General features: G+C 42.5%; 1 protein-coding gene across 4 annotated transcripts in view; it reads left to right on the top strand.

Annotated features, from left to right (window-relative positions):
* The window catches only part of vrk1 (VRK serine/threonine kinase 1), a 93,288-nt gene that overhangs the window by 48,965 nt on the left and 25,895 nt on the right, over nucleotides 1–18,428 (top strand). For all 4 annotated transcript variants that reach the window (XM_038774693.1, XM_038774686.1, XM_038774684.1 and 1 more), the window contains 4 exons: nucleotides 827–959; nucleotides 12,511–12,631; nucleotides 14,162–14,220; nucleotides 15,114–15,292. In XM_038774693.1, coding sequence (XP_038630621.1) covers nucleotides 827–959; nucleotides 12,511–12,631; nucleotides 14,162–14,220; nucleotides 15,114–15,292 — 492 coding nt within the window. The remainder of the gene's footprint in view (nucleotides 1–826; nucleotides 960–12,510; nucleotides 12,632–14,161; nucleotides 14,221–15,113; nucleotides 15,293–18,428) is intronic.

The following is an 18,428-nucleotide window of genomic DNA, read 5'->3' as shown; positions in this document are numbered from 1 at the left end:
TCTTTGTGTTAGGGCTGAGGGAATGAACGCAAGTAGACATAGGAAAAAGCAAAAGTGGATGTTTTATCCCAATGGTGACCATCATTCGCTTTGTTTTACATTGTTTTCGCTTTGACCATGTCCCGGGTGCTAAAAACAAGGGTGGCGATGGGTCCAGGGGTGGCAATTTTTGGGGTTTCGGAGGACCCGGGAGTCCAGGGTGAGAAAGAGGCCGATGTTTTGGCCTTTGCTTCCCTGATAGCCCGGCGACGAATATTATTGGCATGGAGGGACCCAAAGCCCCCGAAGACTGAGTTGTGGCTTTCGGACATGTCGAGTTTTCTGGGTATGGAAAAAAATTAAGTTCGCCTTGAGGGGATCTGTACAGGGGTTCGCCCGAAGGTGGCAACCATTCATTGACTTCTTTGCGGGAGAGTGAGCGTCAGCAGGGGGGGGGGGGGGGGAAGAGAGGGTGGGGGGGAGGTTAGAGTAGAGTAAGAGGGATAAATTGACGGGTAGTGCCGATGGGAGAGGAGCGGGCTTGTGCAGTATGGTACGATTGAAGTATTGATTGTACGTGGATGTTTGCACATTTTTGCCTTTTTTGCTTTCTTTTTGTTGATGTCTGTAACTGTTTACAATGCCGAAAAACTACCTCAATAAAACTGTTTGTTAAAAAGTGCATGCATCTCTTAAAATTAGGTGCTTTTTCAGACCTTGTTTCTTGTTATGTTAATCCTACACTCGCATAGTTTCTCCCTCATATTCATCCATGCCAGCTCTGAGTTTATCTTGCACATGAAATCCACCTCCTACTTTCTCAACCTTGTATTTTTAACTTTCTTAGGTGTATTTAGTGGATTATGGTCTTGCATATCGATACTGTCCAGAAGGAGTACACAAAGAATACAAGGAAGATCCAAAACGTTGCCATGATGGGACCATTGAGTTTACAAGTACTGATGCACATAAAGGAGCAGGTAAGTGCGAATAAGCTTTATTTATTTAACCATGTTTTGACAATCTTTCAGGTTATATACCAGCATATGCTGTGCTACCTGCCCACTGTGTTTTAGTGTGGCCCTCATTCAAATTCTCGTATCGCCACTATTTTCCCTATAAGAGTTATGGATCACTTTGTTTCCTAAAATTCAGGGACCAGTTTTAATTGCAGCCGATTTACGGACTACCCTGTTCTGGGCCTCCTTTCTATTTCTTTGGGCTCTCCCGCACATTTCCAACGATTGCTGCCTGTTCAGTTGATGCATGGTATTTCCAGGGGCCTAGCCATGCATTTTAAAAGTACATACATCTCTTGAAATGGAGTGTTTTTCAAGTCATTGTTTCCCGCTGCCTTTGTCCTGCACTCGTGTTGTTTTCTAGTTTCTCTCTCGTCCCTTCGGGCCTGCTTTGAACTCATCTTTTTACTGAGATTCAACCTCTACTTTCTCAACCTTATTTCCACTGAACTGTTGACCACCCAACTTCCCATGTAATTTAATATATATTATTTTCTTGCATCAGGTCCTGTCGCTCTCTTTTCTTAAAATCAACCGCAATCATCTGTCTCCCCAAAGAACCAAACCGTGGCCCTACTAGCCTTGGAAACTACTACCAACCATAAAAAGACCCATTTATCCATACTCTCTGCTTCTTATTAACAAACTAATCCTTTTATCCATGCTAATGTTTCCCCCTGCACCATATAATCTTAATTTGCAGACGACACGAAGGTTGGTAGAGTTGTGGATAGTGCTGAAGGATGTTATAGGATACAGAGGGACATAGATAAGCTGCAGAGCTGGGCTGAGAGGTGGCAGATGGAGTTTAATGCGGAAAAGTGTGAGGTGGTTCACTTTGGAAGGAGTAACAGGAATGCAGAGTACTGGGCTAATGGCAAGATTCTTGGTAGTGTAGATGAACAGAGAGATCTCGGCATCCAGGTACATAAATCCCTGAAAGTTGCCACCCAGGTTAATAGGGCTGTTAAGAAGGCATATGGTGTGCTAGCCTTTATCAGCAGGGGGATTGAGTTTTGGAGCCACAAGGTCATGCTGCAGCTGTACATAACTCTGGTGCGGCCGCACCTGGAGTACTGCGTGCAGTTCTGGTCACCACATTATAGGAAGGATGTGGAAGCTTTGGAAAGGGTTCAGAGGAGATTTACTAGGATGTTGCCTGGTATGGAGGGAAGGTCTTACGAGGAAAGGCTCAGGGACTTGAGGTTGTTTTCGTTAGAGAGGAGAAGGCTGAGAGGTGACTTAATAGAGACATATAAGATAGTCAGAGGGTTAGATAGGGTGGACAGCGAGAGTCTTTTTCCTCGGATGGTGATGACCAACACGAGGGGACATAGCTTTAAATTGAGGGGTGATAGATATAGGACAGATGTCAGAGGCAGTTTCTTTACTCAGAGTAGTAGGGGTGTGGAACGCCCTGCCTGCAACAGTAGTAGACTCGCCAACTTTAAGGGCATTTAAGTGGTCACTGGATAGACATATGGATGAAAATGGAATAGTGTAGGTCAGATAGGCTTCAGATGGTTTCACAGGTCGGCGCAACATCGAGGGCCGAAGGACCCGTACTGCGCTGTAGTGTTCTATGTTCTATAACCTTTTGCATGACACCTTATCAAATGTCTTCAGAAATCCAAGTACACGACATCTACAGCTTCTCCTTATCTACCTTGCATGTTACTATCTCAAAAAAACTAAATTAGTTAAATATGCTTTCCCTTTCACAAACCCAGGTTGACTCTGTCTGATCAAATTATGAGTTTCTAAGTATCCTGCTGTGATCTCCATAATAATGGCTTCTAGCAAATTTCTTATGACAGAGGCATGCTAGTGCATGAGTCTCACAAAGTTGGTTTACAGGTGCAATAGGTGATTAAGAAGGCAAATGGAGTTTTGTCCTTCATTGCTGGAGGGACGGAGTTTAAGACTAGGGAGGTTATGCTGCAATTGTATAAGGTGTTAGTGAGGCCACATCTGGAGTATTGTATTCAGTTTTGGTGTCCTTACCTGAGAAAGGACGTACTGGCGCTGGAGGGTGTGCAGAGGTGATTCACTAGGTTAATCCCAGAGCTGAAAGGGTTGGATTACGAGGAGAGGTTGAGTAGACTGGGACTGTACTCATTGGAATTTAGAAGGATGCGGGGGATCTTATAGAAACATATAAAATTATGAAGGGAATAGATAGGATAGTTGCGGGCAGGTTGTTTCCACTGGTGGGTGAAAGCAGAACTAGGGGGCATGGCCTCAAAATAAGGAGAAGTAGATTTAGGACTGATTTTAGGAGAAATTTCTTCACCCAAGGAGTTGTGAATCTATGGAATTCCTTGCCCAGTGAAGCAGTTGAGGCTCCTTCATTACATGTTTTTAAGGTAAAGAGAGAGAGTTTTTTTGAAGAATAAAGGGATTAAGGGTTATGATGTTCGGGCCGGAAAGCGGAGCTGAGTCCACAAAAAATCAGCCATGATCTCATTGAATGGCGGAGCAGGCTCGAGGGACCAGATGGCCTACTCCTGCTCCTAGTTCTTATGTTCTTATGTTATGTCAGGCTAATTGCTAACTGGCCTGTAACTTCCTGCTTTTGGTCTGCCTCGTTTCTAAAGGTGTTTTCCAGAGGACACCATCTCAGACTGAAGGGACGATCCTTTAAAACAGAGATGAGGAGAAATTTCTTCAGCCAGAGGGTAGTGAATCTGTGGAACTCTTTGCCGCAGAAGGCTGTTGAGGCCAATCCACTGAGTGTCTTTAAGACAGAGCTAGATAGGTTCTTAATTAGTAAGGGGATCAGGGGTTATTGGGAGAAGGCAGGAATGGGGATGAGAAAAATATCAGCCATGATTGAATGGCAGAGCAGACTCGATGGGCTGCGTGGCCTAATTCTGCTCCTATGTCTTATGGTGTTAGATAAGCTCTTTTCCAATCCAATGGAAAATTCCAGAATCTAAGGAATTTTGGAAATTATAACCAATCTCCTCACCCCTAGGATTCAGACCATCTTGTGTTTGTTTTAAGTCCGTCTCCCATTCGTACCTTCGAGAAATTTTCGAAGTCTTCGACTGTGAACACTGACTCAAAACACCTCTACCAATTCCTGGTTTTCCATTATGAATTCCCCAGATTCTCTCTGGAGGACCTACGCTATCTTTTTTTATAAATGAATAAATTTAGGGTACCCAATTCATTTTTTCCAATTAAGGGGCAATTTAGTATGGCGAACCCACCTACCCTGCGCATCATTAGGTTGTGGGGGCGAAACCCACGCAACATGGAAAGAATGTGCAAACTCCACATGGACAGTGACCCAGAGCCGCGATCGAACCTGGGACCTTGGTGCCGTGAGGCAGCAGTGCCATCTACTGTGCCACTGTGCTGCCCTCCAACGCTATCTTTAGTTACTGTTCTCCTATTAGGGTGGCCCAGTGGTTCGCACTGCTGCTTAACAGTGCCAGGGACCCGTGTTCAATTCCAGACTTGGGTCGTCACTCTGCAATTTGAATGTTCTCCGTATCTGTGAATTTCCTCCTGGGTGCTCTGGTTTCCTCCCACAAGTCCTGAAAGACGTGCTTGTTTGGTTAATTAGACATTCTGAATTCTCCCTCTGTGTAGCAAAACAGGTGCCATAGTGTGCCGATGAGGGGATTTTCACAATAGCTTCATTGCATTGTTAATGTAAGCCTACTTGTGACACTAATAAAGATTATTATTGTTTAAATACTTGTAAACTACATCTGCTTTTATATTATTAGCTTGTTTTCCCTCGTGCTCTCTTTCTCCGCCTTCAATATTTTAGTCATTCATTGTGAGTTCTTGTGATTTGACCAATCCAATAGCTAATCTTTGTAGACTTCGACAGTGTTTCTTTTAATTTGATACTGCCCTTAACTACCTTTTTCAACCATGGATGATACATCCTTCTCAAAGAGTTTTCATAGATACATACATAGAAGATAGGAGCAGGAGGAGGCCTTTTGGCCCTTCGAGCCTGCTCCGCCATTCATCACGATCATGGCTGATCATTCAACTCAATAGCCTAATCCTGCTTTCTCCCATAGCCTTTGATCCCATTCTCCCCAAGTACTATATCTAGCCGCCTCTTGAATATATTCAATGTTTTAGCATCAACTACTTCCTGTGGTAATGAATTCCACAGGCTCACCACTCTTTGGATGAAGAAATGTCTCCTTATAACTGTCCGAAATGGCTTACCCTGAATCCTCAGACTGTGACCCCTGGTTCTGGACACACCCATCATTGGTAACATCTTCCATGCATCTGCTCTGTCTTGTCCTTTTAGACTTTTATAAGTCTCTGTGAGAGTCTCCCTCATTTTCCTGAACTCCAGTGAGAACAATCCCAACCTAGTCAATCTCTCCTCATATGACAATCCCGCCATCCCTGCAATCAGTCTGGTAAACCTTTGCTGCACTCCCTTGAGAGCAAGAACACCCTTCCTCAGAGAAGGAGACAATACTGCAGATGTGGCCTCACCAAGGCCCTGTGTAATTGCAGCAACACATCCCTGCTTCTGTACTCTAAACCCGTCGCAATGAAGGCCAACATACTATTAGCCGCCTTTACCGCCTGCTGCACCTGCATGCATGCTTACCTTCAGCGACTGGTGCACAAAGACATCCAGGTTGTCCCGCTGCACTCCTCTCCCAATTTACAACCATTCAGGTAGTAATCTGTCTTCCTATTTTAGCTACCAAAGTGAATAACCGCACACTTATCCAAATTGTACTGCATCTGCCATTGGCTTGCCCACTCACCCAATCCTGTCCAGATCATGCTGTAGGATCCTTGCATCCTCGTCACAGTTCATCCTCCCACCCAACATTGGTATCATCTGCAAAATTTGAGATGTTACATTTTGTTCCCTCATCCAAATCATTAATATATATTGTGAATAGCTGGGGTCCCAGCACCGATCCCCGTGGTACCCCATTAGTTACTGCCTGCCAATTTGAAAAGGACCCATTAATTCCTATTCATTGTTTCCTCTCTGCCAATCAGTTTTCTATCCACCTCAATACACTTCCCCAAATGAAATGAAAATTAAATGAAATGAAAATCGCTTATTGTCACGAGTAGGCTTCAATGAAGTTACTGTGAAAAGCCCCTAGTCGCCACATTCCAGCGCCTGTTCGGGGAGGCTGGTACGGGAATTGAACCGTGCTGCTGGCCTGCCTTGGTCTGCCTTAAAAGCCAGCGATTTAGCCTAGTGTGCTAAACCAGCCCCAATCGCCTGTGCTTTAATTTTGCACAATAATCTCTTATGTGGGACTTTGTCAAACGCCTTCTGAAAGTCCAAATCTACCACATCGACTGGCTCCCCCATGTCAGCAGTACTGGTTACATCTTCAAAGAATTCCAACAGATTTGTCAAACATGATTTCCCCTTCATAAATCCACGCTGACTGACTGATCCTGCCACTACTTTCTAAATGTTCCGCTATAAAGTCCTTGATAATGGATTCAAGAATTTTCTCCATTACCGATGTTAGGCTTACTGGTCAATAATTCCCTGCTTTCTCTCTACCTGCCTGTTTGAATATTGGAGTGACATGAGCTACCCTCCAATCTGCAGAGACTGTTCCAGAGTCTATAGAATCCTGGAAGATGACCACCAATGCATCCACTATTTCCAGAGCCACCTCCTTAAGCACTCTGGGATGCAGATTCTCAGGCCCTGGGGATTGATCCGCCTTCAATCCCATCAATTTTCCCAGCACCATTCCTCTACTAATGTTGATCTCCCTCAGTTCTTCTCCCTCACTAAACCTTTCATTCTTCAACTTGTGTCCTCTTTTGTGAAGACAGAACTAAAGTATGTATTCAATTGCTCAGTCATTTCTTTGTCCCTTATTATGCATTCCCCTGTTTCTGTCTGTAGGGGGCCTGCATTTCTCTTTACCAATCTCTTTCTCTTCACATATCTATAGAAACTCTTAGTGTCAGTCTTTATGTTACCTGCAAGCTTCCTTTCATACTGTACTTGCGCCTTAATCAATCCCTTTATCTTTTGTAGAATTCTAAATAGGGACATGGAGTATAAAAGCAAGGGAGTGATGCTACACCTCTACAAATCATTGGTCAGACCACATTTGGAGTATTGTGTTCAGTTCTGGGCACCTTATTTAAGGAAGGATGTTGAAGCCCTAGAGAGTGTGCAGAGGAGATTTACCAGAATGATACCAGGAATGAAGAATTTTAAATACAAGGAAAGATTAGAAAAATTGGACTTGTTATCCTTGGAGCAGAGAAGATTAAGAGGTGACCTTATTGAGGTGTTCAAAATTCTGAACAATTTTGACAGGGTAAAGAAGGATATTCTGTTTCCACTAGTTGGTATGTCAGTGACTAGTGGTCACAATTACAAGGTGGTCAGCAAGCCAGCTAGGAGTAAGATGCGGAGAAACCTCCTTTACTGAGTTGTTGGATTTGGAATGCATAGCCTGGGAGAGGGGTGGAGGTGGATTCTACAGGAGGTTTCAAAAAAGAGATGGATACATATTTGGAATGGATTAATTGAGAGGGCTATGGAAATAGGGCTGGGAAATGGGATTGGATGGGTAGCACTTATGGGAGCCAGTGCGGACAGGATGGGCCGAATGGTCTCCGGTGTTGTAAGTAACAAAGATTTAAGTCACCTGTGATTATTGTGGTAAAGCAGATACCAGAAATGTTGAGGAATGAAAGGTTTAGTGAGTGAGAAGAACTGAGGTTCTTTACACACTCCATTTATTTATTTTTGTTTACTCTGTCCTACTGTGTAACTACTCTTAGGGGACATATAACTGCTCTCACAAGTAGCCCCCTATTCTTACTGATTGCTATCCATACCTAAACTGATTCTACATCTTGCTCTTTTGAGCCAAGGTCATCTGTCAACTACCAATGACATCCATAATTAACAAAATTACCCCATCACCTTTTCCTAGCTTCATATCTTTTTGGTATGCCAAATATAAATGTTGAATTCCCTTCAATATTTAGGTCCCAGCCTTGGTCACCACTATTATCCTGCTTCGTGCCCCTCGGCGCGCTCCCCCCTCCCTCTCGGCATGCTCTTCTCTTCTCTCCCCCTCCACCCTCGTGCACTCCTCGCTCTCTTTTCTCCCCCCACCCCTCGGTGCGCTCTTCTCTCTTCCCCCACCCCACCCCCTCTGTTCCCCTCGGTGCGCTCTTTTCCCCATCTCCACGCTTCTTGTGCCCCTTGGCGCGCTCTTCACTCCCCCACCCCCCCAAACTCGTACCCTTCGCCACTCTCTCCGTCCGCCCTCTTTACACAATGTGAAAAGGAGGAAGAAACTGAACGATTAGAATATATTTCTGATGTTTGTAGATGGATAGAAATGTTACATTCTTATTTTTGCTATCATGCAAATTAGGCTATCATTTTCTTGTATCTCCCCTTTCTCTTCTGCACAGTATATAGTTTAAAGATTTGCATTTACAAGGTACTGCTCTCCATGGTTGTGAATCCCAGTTGCATTGTTACAAGGCTAGGTTGGAAAAGGTAGCCTCAAGCCAGTTTCATCATAATTGATCTGGTCTTTGTTTTTAAATCAAAAATTAAGGGATCAAATCTGAATACGCAAAGTGTTGCATTCCATAACAACCTTAAAAGCGTTTGGCAAGCTGCTGAGGTTTGTATCCAATTTATTTGACATTTTGATGAATAATTTGTTGCAAAGCCAGATCAGAAAGTAGGGTGACCCTTTATTTAGATGAACAAACTAGATACTTTTTTTTTGTCTTGTCTCATCTTGCTGAATTATTTTTTCATTTATATTGGCAAATTTCTTTGGGTTCATAAGGGACGCTGGCTGCTTTTGGAACGGAGTCTAGCTGTGAACATGAGAAGAAGTGTTAGGAAAAAGTCCCAACTGTAACATCCTGTTAATCCTAAAATTGGCTGCCATGTGTTCTCTGATTTTGGCTTGTTCTGGCCTGGACAGGACTGGAATTATGGCTGTTTGCCCTGGGCAAGATATGATTTTTAATGTCCGCATTGCTTGTTATACACCAGCTTCAGATCCCTGCAAGGTGGTGTGGCTAATATATTTGGTTGGTTTGCTTTATATTTATCTGTCCTTGCTATCAGTTCTATTCAAATTCACTATTCTTCAATTCTGATTTCGAGAAACTATCCTTGAGCCAAATGTATTTTTATCAATTTACTGCAGCACACTGTTGTAATTTTAATTTTCAGTGCAATTTTTAGAGCAGTTACCACATGGGGAAAATTAACTAAACCTGCAGTTAATTTGTGAAATTGGATGAATTGTCAATACCATATTGGAATTTCTAAATATAACAAATTGATAATGTTTTATTTGAACCTGCAGTATTTGTTGTAGAGTTGTGCATGGACTAGGACTGCATAGGAAATATTAAAATTGATTGCTTGGATCAGGTGTGCATTTATCTTGAGTCGACTAGTTGAATAATTTGTAATGTGCAGTGTGAATTGCACAGAGAGAGAGTAAATGGCACTTTAATGAATATAGTCAGCTGTTAGAATGACCTTCCACCAGAGCCTGAGTGACCCTTAACTAACTTGTCATTTATCTCTGGATAATCTCATTCACATGACATTCTGCTTATTAATAATTGGCCTATTGCTATAGCTTGGTAGCAGTCTTTAACATTATCATGCAAGGTTTGATTCTAGTCATTAGTGAGAAAGTTAACTAAACACTTTATCACATTAAACTATAACCTTTATTTTATACTGAGCAGACACAAATTACCCATGTCTTTAATGACTGGAAAATGTCTTTTGGTCACCTTAACTGTGCGGATAATGAAGCATTCTTTTCATGCTTTTGTGCTTTGTAAAATATTTTGAATATATTCCAAATCCTAACTATATTTTGAACAAAGTGCTATTTTTCTTTTTATGAACTCATCTGTTCAAACCATATTCCCTTTTCTTTTGGTTCATTTTGAAAGTGTCAGTGCATTCTCCCACAGAGCTGCACCTGCTGTATTTCCATTCGGTGATCTACTGATTAATTTAAAGAACAATTTCATATTTTCAAATTGACCAATGGCCTCTTAAGTATCGAGGCTGATTAAGAAACACTGTGGACGACTATAATGGAAATTCAAATCACTTTTTAGAAGAAAAATGATGGGGATGAAATTGATTTCAGTCATTCAGATTATTTCTAAAATAGGCCTCAATAAAGAACTGAGCAGTGATACAACTTTAAAGAACCCCATTCCTTTCTTTTGAGCTTTCTGTTAGATTGGTTTCATAGCAACCAGGAGACAACTCTCAAAGTGGTTGACCTCCTACCAGCTAATTAACTTGGACTGAGAATTTTTTACCCAAGGTGCCAAAATGGTACTTGGATATTAATTTTAGTGCAGGATCAAATAGTCACTCGAGTAAACTGCAGAATGGATATCGCTAGCTGTTGTACATTTCTGCACTCTTCCATAGTTATACATGTGAATGCCCTTAATAAGCAAGTCTGTGAGCTCCATGGGAACCCTGCACTTTGTGAAGCTATATTTTCAGATAATGTGCAAGTTGTAACCCTGCTGCAGGAGGCATTGCCCTTGTTGTCTGCTAGATGTCGAGCAAGGTTTTTAATGCTTTTAATTTACAAGGACGTGTCTGTTTTTAAAAGATGGTCCAAATTGCTTTTTGAAAATTAGTAAGCAGTTAGTAATTAGTTGTTTGTGAGCAGCTGCAGTGCGCTCATCTCTGTTATTCTGATTATGGAATCAGTAATTTAAACCCGACAAGTATTTCTCATAAAATGTGCCGCTTTGTTTGAAACAATTTTTATATTAATCCAGTAATTCAATGAGATGGGAAAACCAGCATTTCAGAACCTCTATCCATATAGGACCAACTTAGTATTATTTTTTTCATAGTCTGGATTCCCAGGAGAACAGTTAAATGTCACTGTCCTGAATTCTGAGTGTAGTTGGAGCTATCTGGGACAGCTCCGGATTGCAAAGCCAGTGAATTGGTAGCCTCTACACACAAACATATGATAACTTTATGATGACTGTAAAAGCAGTCAACCAGCTATTGAAAACTTTCCCCCACCAAGGTCAGTCTGTGCAGACATGCTGAAACAGACTCCACCCATTTAATAGCAGCTCCTGGGAGACTCTGCAGAAACCCAGTTCTCCACTGACACCGTACTTTAGAAAACTCTTTTTGTGTTGTTGCATCTGATGGCACTACGGCAAAGTCAAAAGCAGCTTTTGTATGAGGTCCTGGTGGGTTTCACTAAAAGGTCTATGTACTGTGAATGAACTGACAAATTCCTGGTATGAACTATACAATATGATTAGTTATTGATTTTTAGTATGTATTTTTATACTTTTGGATTAAGTATGCTTACAGCATTGTACTATGTTGCTAAAGATTATACTTCGCCTATAATTTTAACAAAACTTTACATCATATCCAGCACCTTTCTTCTCTAAATCATAAGATCTATAAGAATTAAGCTCTCGCCACTCCCTGACCCAACCCAACAATATCCAACCTGCAATTAGCATCTCATGACAGCAAAGCTTACATTTGTGACTTTCCATGGCAATTACAGCACCAATTATTCAACTGCACCGCAGTAAGTTTTCCTCCATAGCACAATGGTTAACATTGTTGTTTCACAGCGCCAGGGATGCGGGTTTGATTCCCGGCTTGGGTCACTCTCTGCGGCGTCTGCACATTCTCCCCGTGCCTGCGAGGGTTTCCTCTGGGTGCTCCGGTTTCTTTCCACAAGTCCCAAAAGAAGCGCTTGTTAGGTGAATTAGACATTCTGAATTCTCCCTCAATATACGCGAACAGGCACCGTAGTATATAATATGATAATCTTTATATATTCTTTATTGTCACAAGTAGACTTACAGTAACACTGCAATGAAGTTACTGTGAAAAGCCCCTAGTCACCACATTCCGGCACCTATTCGGGTACATGGAGGGAGAATTCAGAATGCCCAAATTACCAAACAGCATGTCTTTCAGAACTTGTGGGAAGAAACCGGAGCACCCGGAGGAAACCCACGCAGGCACAGGGAAAACGTGCAGACTCCGCACAGACAGTGACCCAAGCCGGGAGTCCAACCTGGGACCCTGCCGCTGTGAAGCAACAGTGCTAACGACTGTGGTCCCGAAAGACATGCTGTTGGGTGAATTGGACATTCTGAATTCTATCTCAGTGAACCCGAACAGGCACCGGAGTGTGGCGACTAGGGGATTTTCACAGTAACTTCATTCCAGTGTTAATGTAAGCCTACTTGTGACACTAAAGATTATTATTAGTATTATTACCTGTTCCTCCGCAATTAACTTCTAATGTAAACTAACTGAACTGTTGGCTTTTTGTATTTAAATGCTAATACTGTTTCAAGTGAGCTGCAAAATGAGAACATTTGGCAGCCTTGTTGTTCTCTGAAAGGATGTTAATTTTGTTCATATTAATTGAAAAAGGTTTTACCTTAAACATACTTTTATGTTATTGATGATATATCCCACCTTCAGCTGCTTCCAGACGTGGTGACTTGGAAATCTTGGGATATTGTATGTTGCAGTGGCTCTGTGGAAGACTTCCCTGGGAGGATAATCTGAAAGATGCCAACTATGTTAGAGATGAAAAACTCAAGTAAGAATCTGGATTTATGCCACGTTGAACTTAATTATAGAGTACAAAGGAAGCTTGTGAATGAAATGAAAATCACTTATTGTCACAAGTAGGTTTCAAATGAAGTTACTGTGAAAAGCCCGTAGTCGCCACATTCCGGCGCTTGTTTGGAGAGGCTGGAACGGAAATTGTACCGTGCTGCTGGCCTGCCTTGGTCTGCTTTAAAAGCCAACTATTTAGCCCTGTGCTAAACCAGTCCCTCAACCAGCTTGTCTTTTTCTTTCCAATACTGATGGACCTGCTCCTTACATAGAACATACAGTGGAGAAGGAGGCCGTTGGCCCATCGAGTCTGCACCGACCCACTTAAGCCCTCACTTCCACCCTATCCCCATAACCCATTAACCCCTCCTAACCTTTTTGGACACGAAGGGCAATTTAGCATGGCCAATCCACCTAACCTTGCACGTCTTTGGACTGTGGGAGGAAACCGGAACACCCGGAGGAAACCCACGCAGACAAGGGGAGAACGTGCAGACTCCGCATAGACAGTGACCCAGCGGGGAATCGAACCTGTGACCCTGGCGCTGTGAAGCCACAGTGCTAGCCACGTGTGCTACCGTGCTGTCCTTCTTTTCTGTTCAAGGCTGATGACCTTAAGAGAGTCAAGAAATAATGATGAATTAATTCAAGATATTAGTCCTCCAACAGATTTTTTGGGTACCTTTTTTAGAAGTAACATTAATGCAATTCATTATAGATTTAGCAGGGTGACGGCAGGGATGGGAAAACTACAGTAATGAGATGGAGAGTGAAGAGCGAGTTACGGTATTTATTTACTCAGTGTTTGAAGCATGTGAAGTGGCTGAGGTACAAAACATGTCATTGAAATGAAAATTGGGGAAATCTTTGAAATAGAGAAAGAGGTTGGATGAATGAGTGAAAAGAGTTCTTCATCTTGGACTGCTGTGGCTAAGGAGCATCCAAACCACTCCTGTTGTTCATCTTTCTATGCACCTCCCTACCATCGAAATCCACTTGGTAACACGTTTGGGTACTTGCCCCTCGTCTGTTTTTTCCTTTCTCCTCAGGTTGTTCTGTAACTCCTTGGGCAGTTTGCTTTGTTATAAAGGCTGTGGTCCATCTGATTTTCAGTAAAGTGATGCCCCTCGAACTGGTTGGCAAATGGGTTGAACCCGGAGTTCAAATTCAATGGAATTCAAACTTTATTGTAATGAGTGACTAGTCCCACCCCTATGCTTTGCATGTGAAGACTACCATGATGTGGCATAGCTTTTTGATCGGTAGCAATGACTGATAAATAATTGAACTGATGCTATTGCTTCTTCGTCATCTTGTAAAGCTCGATTGCTGAAGGATATGCCCTAAGTCCAGCCTGACAAATTTGTTTATTGGGGATGTAAGTGATGATCTGTAATTCAATTTAATTCTTGAATTGGGACTTTGAACACAATGTTTTCACTGTGTAGAAAAATCTAGTATGAAAATAAGCTTAAATCTTTACTAAACCTATTTTTGTTTTCTTTACTAGGTATGGAGGAGACATTCCAAGTCTGATGGGTAAATGCTTTCCTCACAAAAACAGACCAGGTGGGAAATTCTAAATTGCTGATTAGAATTACCTAGTTGGTTCTTGGTTCAGGCACCAGATAAGGGATTGGGTAGGTTTTAGGGAGGGAGTTGGTGACTGCCTTAGTTTAATAAGTACATCACCGTGTATTCTAAGTTCTAAGCACTACAGTGTATTCTAAGTCCTACCAATCCAGTTGTACCTCATTAAACTTGGGCAAGATTTGAATTAGCAATGCTTGTTGGAGCTACTTTGTGCACTGCATATAGTTTTCTGCAATTAATTTTCTTGGCAGTAACTTTCCGAACTTGATGTGTTACCATGCCGCTGAATTTTTTTTCAGCAATATCGAGCATTTACCTGCACAGGAGGGCGGGGAAACATCCAAAATGTCACCATTTCACAGTACAGTATTTAGGCAGGTGGAATAAAGTTGGGCATCATGGGTTTGTCTTGGTGGAATTTTGACTTGGGGCACGGAAACCAATTGAAATAACCCTGCTTACAATCTAAGAACTTGACCTCGGCCAAGTTTGGGACCTTTCTGAATCATGATTTGTATGCCTCAGTACTACTCCAGATTGCTACATTTCCCGATAAAGCTTTTTGAGTGTTTAAATTCTGGCCCTTCCTTGTCCTTAAATGATTGCCTCCTGTTTGCTGTGATGTACTTGATGGCATTGCAATTGCTCCACAGATGGTATTTTTGCATTGACATAATGTGAAATAGTTTCTGTTGGAGTGGTCTACACTGGAGAAAAAATGATTTGATCTGTCAATCTGTGCTAAACAAAAGTAAAGTTGTAGAAAGTTAATTACGTTGGCTTGAGGACAGATTTGACCCTAGTGGACAGTGTATGAAGACTGGAGGTAGAACAGTTGATGAATTAAATGTTTTATTTCTTTAATACAGCTGAGTTGTCAAAATATTTCGAAGATGTGTTATCTCTGGGTTACAAAGACAGACCGCAGTACCAGAGACTGAGAGACATCCTCAAGCAAGGGCTTAAATCTATAGGCTGCATAGATGATGGTGTTTTGGTTTCAGGAGCGTCTTCCAATGGTGATGCCCCAACAACATCCAAACAACAGGTACGACTTGTGTTTGTAATGTTCCTGCCCCAAACCTTCACAGTGACAGTTTGTCAGTTTGTACCTTTCAAACATCGAGGTAATAGTTGTCATTAAAGATGGTTTCACATTCTAAACTACTTCTGCCTGGATTGAGGGAATGTGTGTATTGAAAAGGATATGTTGAAAACATCTTTTTTTTTTGTCAGTGCAGATTATGGGGCTATATAGTTGTATTTAATCATAGAATTTACAGTGCAGAAGGAGGCTATTCGGTCCATTGAGTCTACACCAGCCCTTGGAAAGAGCACCACAACTCTACCCTACCCCGTAATAAAAGAATAGGACTAGGTGGATAGAAACTGACCTTCCAGTGTGTGAAGGGTCAATGACCCGAAGGGCTGCAGATACCAGAATTAACACAAATGTATGGAGAGAGGCGAAACTACTTCACGTAGAGTTTTGGCAGTGGAATTTACTTCCCATCAGTGGTTGAGGCCGAAATTAGCTCAACGTTCAGGATCGTTTGAAGGAAAACAGGTTGAGGAAATTTGAAAACACACAGCCTGGCTGAAAAAATAGGCACTGCTGGCATTCTCTCTACTTCGTGAGGATTTGAAATTGGAATTTCTTTCATCGGTTCTCCTTGACAAAATGGACCACACTCATTTCATTTTTTTTTAAATGAGCGCAACCCTGGTTTATAAAGTAGTTTTATTTTTAATTCTAATTTGAGTTCCAGCTTGCTGCACTGAGAATCGGGTGCCTGATTTAAAATTAGTCCTGTTAAAGCGATTTGAAGGAAAAGGTAGGCTGGTGGAACACGGTTAATTTGCTGCTAATTAAATTGTTGCTCACTTGCACTGGCAGTAATTCTGCATTCAGGGTTTCTGGAATAAATAAATCCCATCAAAGGGCTGGTTCTGTTTCGGAAGTTTTAAAGTAACAGTGTTTATTGGCAGGAGTGAGAGACTAATTGTTCTTTATCTTGAAGTTTATTTTTGCCCACTACAAACAAGTTATTCGAACTTTTAAGAACACGGGTAGCGCTGTCTGTTCCCAATATGCATATAATTGCAACATTGCAAACTACCACTTTATTAAGCTTTATTCCTTTTGTTGAAACTGAAAATGTGTACAGTTGTATGAGTGCAAAATATTGCAAATGTTTTTATTGAATTGATGCATTTGTTCAATTCACTTTTAACGGTGAGAGACTCTTCTGGATTCTGCCTTTGTAAATTGGAATATTTCAAGATGAGTGCAAACCAATGCTGCCTAACAGTAAATTATCTAACTAATATTTAAGTTGTTTAGCCAAATTTTACCCCTCTGTCCTCTCGGGTATCCCATGGCACTATTTAGAAGAAGAGCAGTTGACTGTCCAAGCCAATATTATCCGTTAACCAACATCACTAATAACAAATTAACTGCTTATTATGATATTGCTGTTTGTGAGCGTTTGCTGTGCATAAATTGAATGCCACGCTTCCTATATTGCAACTGTGGCCACACTTCAAAAGTACTGTATTGTTCTGAGTCCATGAAAACACTGTAAAAATGCGAGGCACTTTTTATTCATATCTAAATGCACTAATTAGATAGGCAATCATTTTTCTTTAACTTGTACTTCAAATAAGGTAGACATCTTACAGTTGAAAAAATGTTTTGCCATGTCACCTTTTTAAAGGGGGCAGACTAGGGCAAACTGTAACACAAAACATCTCCCTATGGTAAGGTTTTCTACATCATCACAAATAATGGGTGGACTCTTACCTTAAAAAAAAATGGTAGTGTCGGTTCCAGTGAGAAAAACTGTGAATCCTGCCTACGGTGTTGGTGGGAATTCTCACTGAATATTGAGCCTCTAAAACAAAAGATTTTTTCTGTGTGTGAATCACGCCACGCTCTTGGCAGGCTCCTTCTGATTCACTCGCCCCAGGGAAACTTCCTCACTGCAATCACTGGGGAGCTCCATTTAAATATTACCCCATACTCACCAGCACTTGTTCCAGATCAAACAAGCGGGTGGCAGCCTGGAAATGTGCTCCAAGATTCTTGGAGGGAGCCCTCACCAGACTGCTGAATGAAGTCCAGCTGAGGCGGGACCTCCTGTACCCGCGTTCCAGAAGACGTGTCTCGAGCAAGGTGACTGTCGCAGCCTGGGAGGGTATTACTGTTTTAGTACGTGTCAGCTCACTGCAGAAGAGGATGGGTCAGCATTGCAGGAAAACAACGAATGACCATCTTTGCGTGGTCAGGGTGGTCTGCCAACTCGTGTCTTACTGCATCTGCTCATCTACCCCTCCCATGTCCAAGGCGGCCTCTCAGCGAGCTACCCACCCGTGGCGAGGCCCTCTTTCTGCCCCATGGTGTCTATTCTGCTGCTCCCATTCCAGTCCCACACATGCCACTCCTCAACCATTTGAACCGGCAGGAGTCTCCCATCTACAGTGTCTCCATCCATCTCTCTGCAGAACAAAGTTGTGCACAAAAGGCGTGAAAAGGCATGGCCACCTGGAGTCATGAGAACTCCGCACCCTCGCACAACATGAGGAAAGAGCCCATAAGCTGGCTGGGGAGGAGAGGGTCCATGCGGTGTCGATGGCAAAGTCGGTGGAGTGAGAAACAGAAGGGGAAACAGTAATTCCTCAGACCTCATGTGAGTAAACATCATGCATTATTTAACCTCCATGATGTACTAATGCCATCTACTGTTTCCCTTGCGGTGTAATCAGGCGTGCAGCCTGGACCATCCGCACGCCCCCAGGATACCACTGACACGAGCAGCTCAGAGGGGTAACTCTCAGACATCACCACATCTGCCACCCTCATCCTCCACCAGCGCAGATACTCGTACCATGGTGGGATTAACTAATAGGCAGACTTCTGGGTCACTCACTGGTGAGCACCTCACAGCTGAGGATACACAGCAGTTGAAGACAGGGACGACCCAGGGATCCGACACTCTGAGCGATGCCGGGGCCCAGGACACTGCTGAGTCACTGGCCAATGACGTGCTCCTGGTTTCAGTCACCCTAGAGCTGATAGAACTGTAAAGGCAGAGTCGTAAGCATCAGGAAGGGATGACAGCATCGCGTTCTGTCTGAGGAGATGATGCTGTCACTCCAGTGCAGCACGGCCAACGCTCCAAGGG

The sequence above is a fragment of the Scyliorhinus canicula genome, chromosome 2 (genome assembly GCF_902713615.1).
Source record: "Scyliorhinus canicula chromosome 2, sScyCan1.1, whole genome shotgun sequence".
In the NCBI taxonomy this organism is placed as follows: Eukaryota; Metazoa; Chordata; class Chondrichthyes; order Carcharhiniformes; family Scyliorhinidae; genus Scyliorhinus; species Scyliorhinus canicula.
This window is presented reverse-complemented; position numbering and strand designations above follow the sequence as displayed.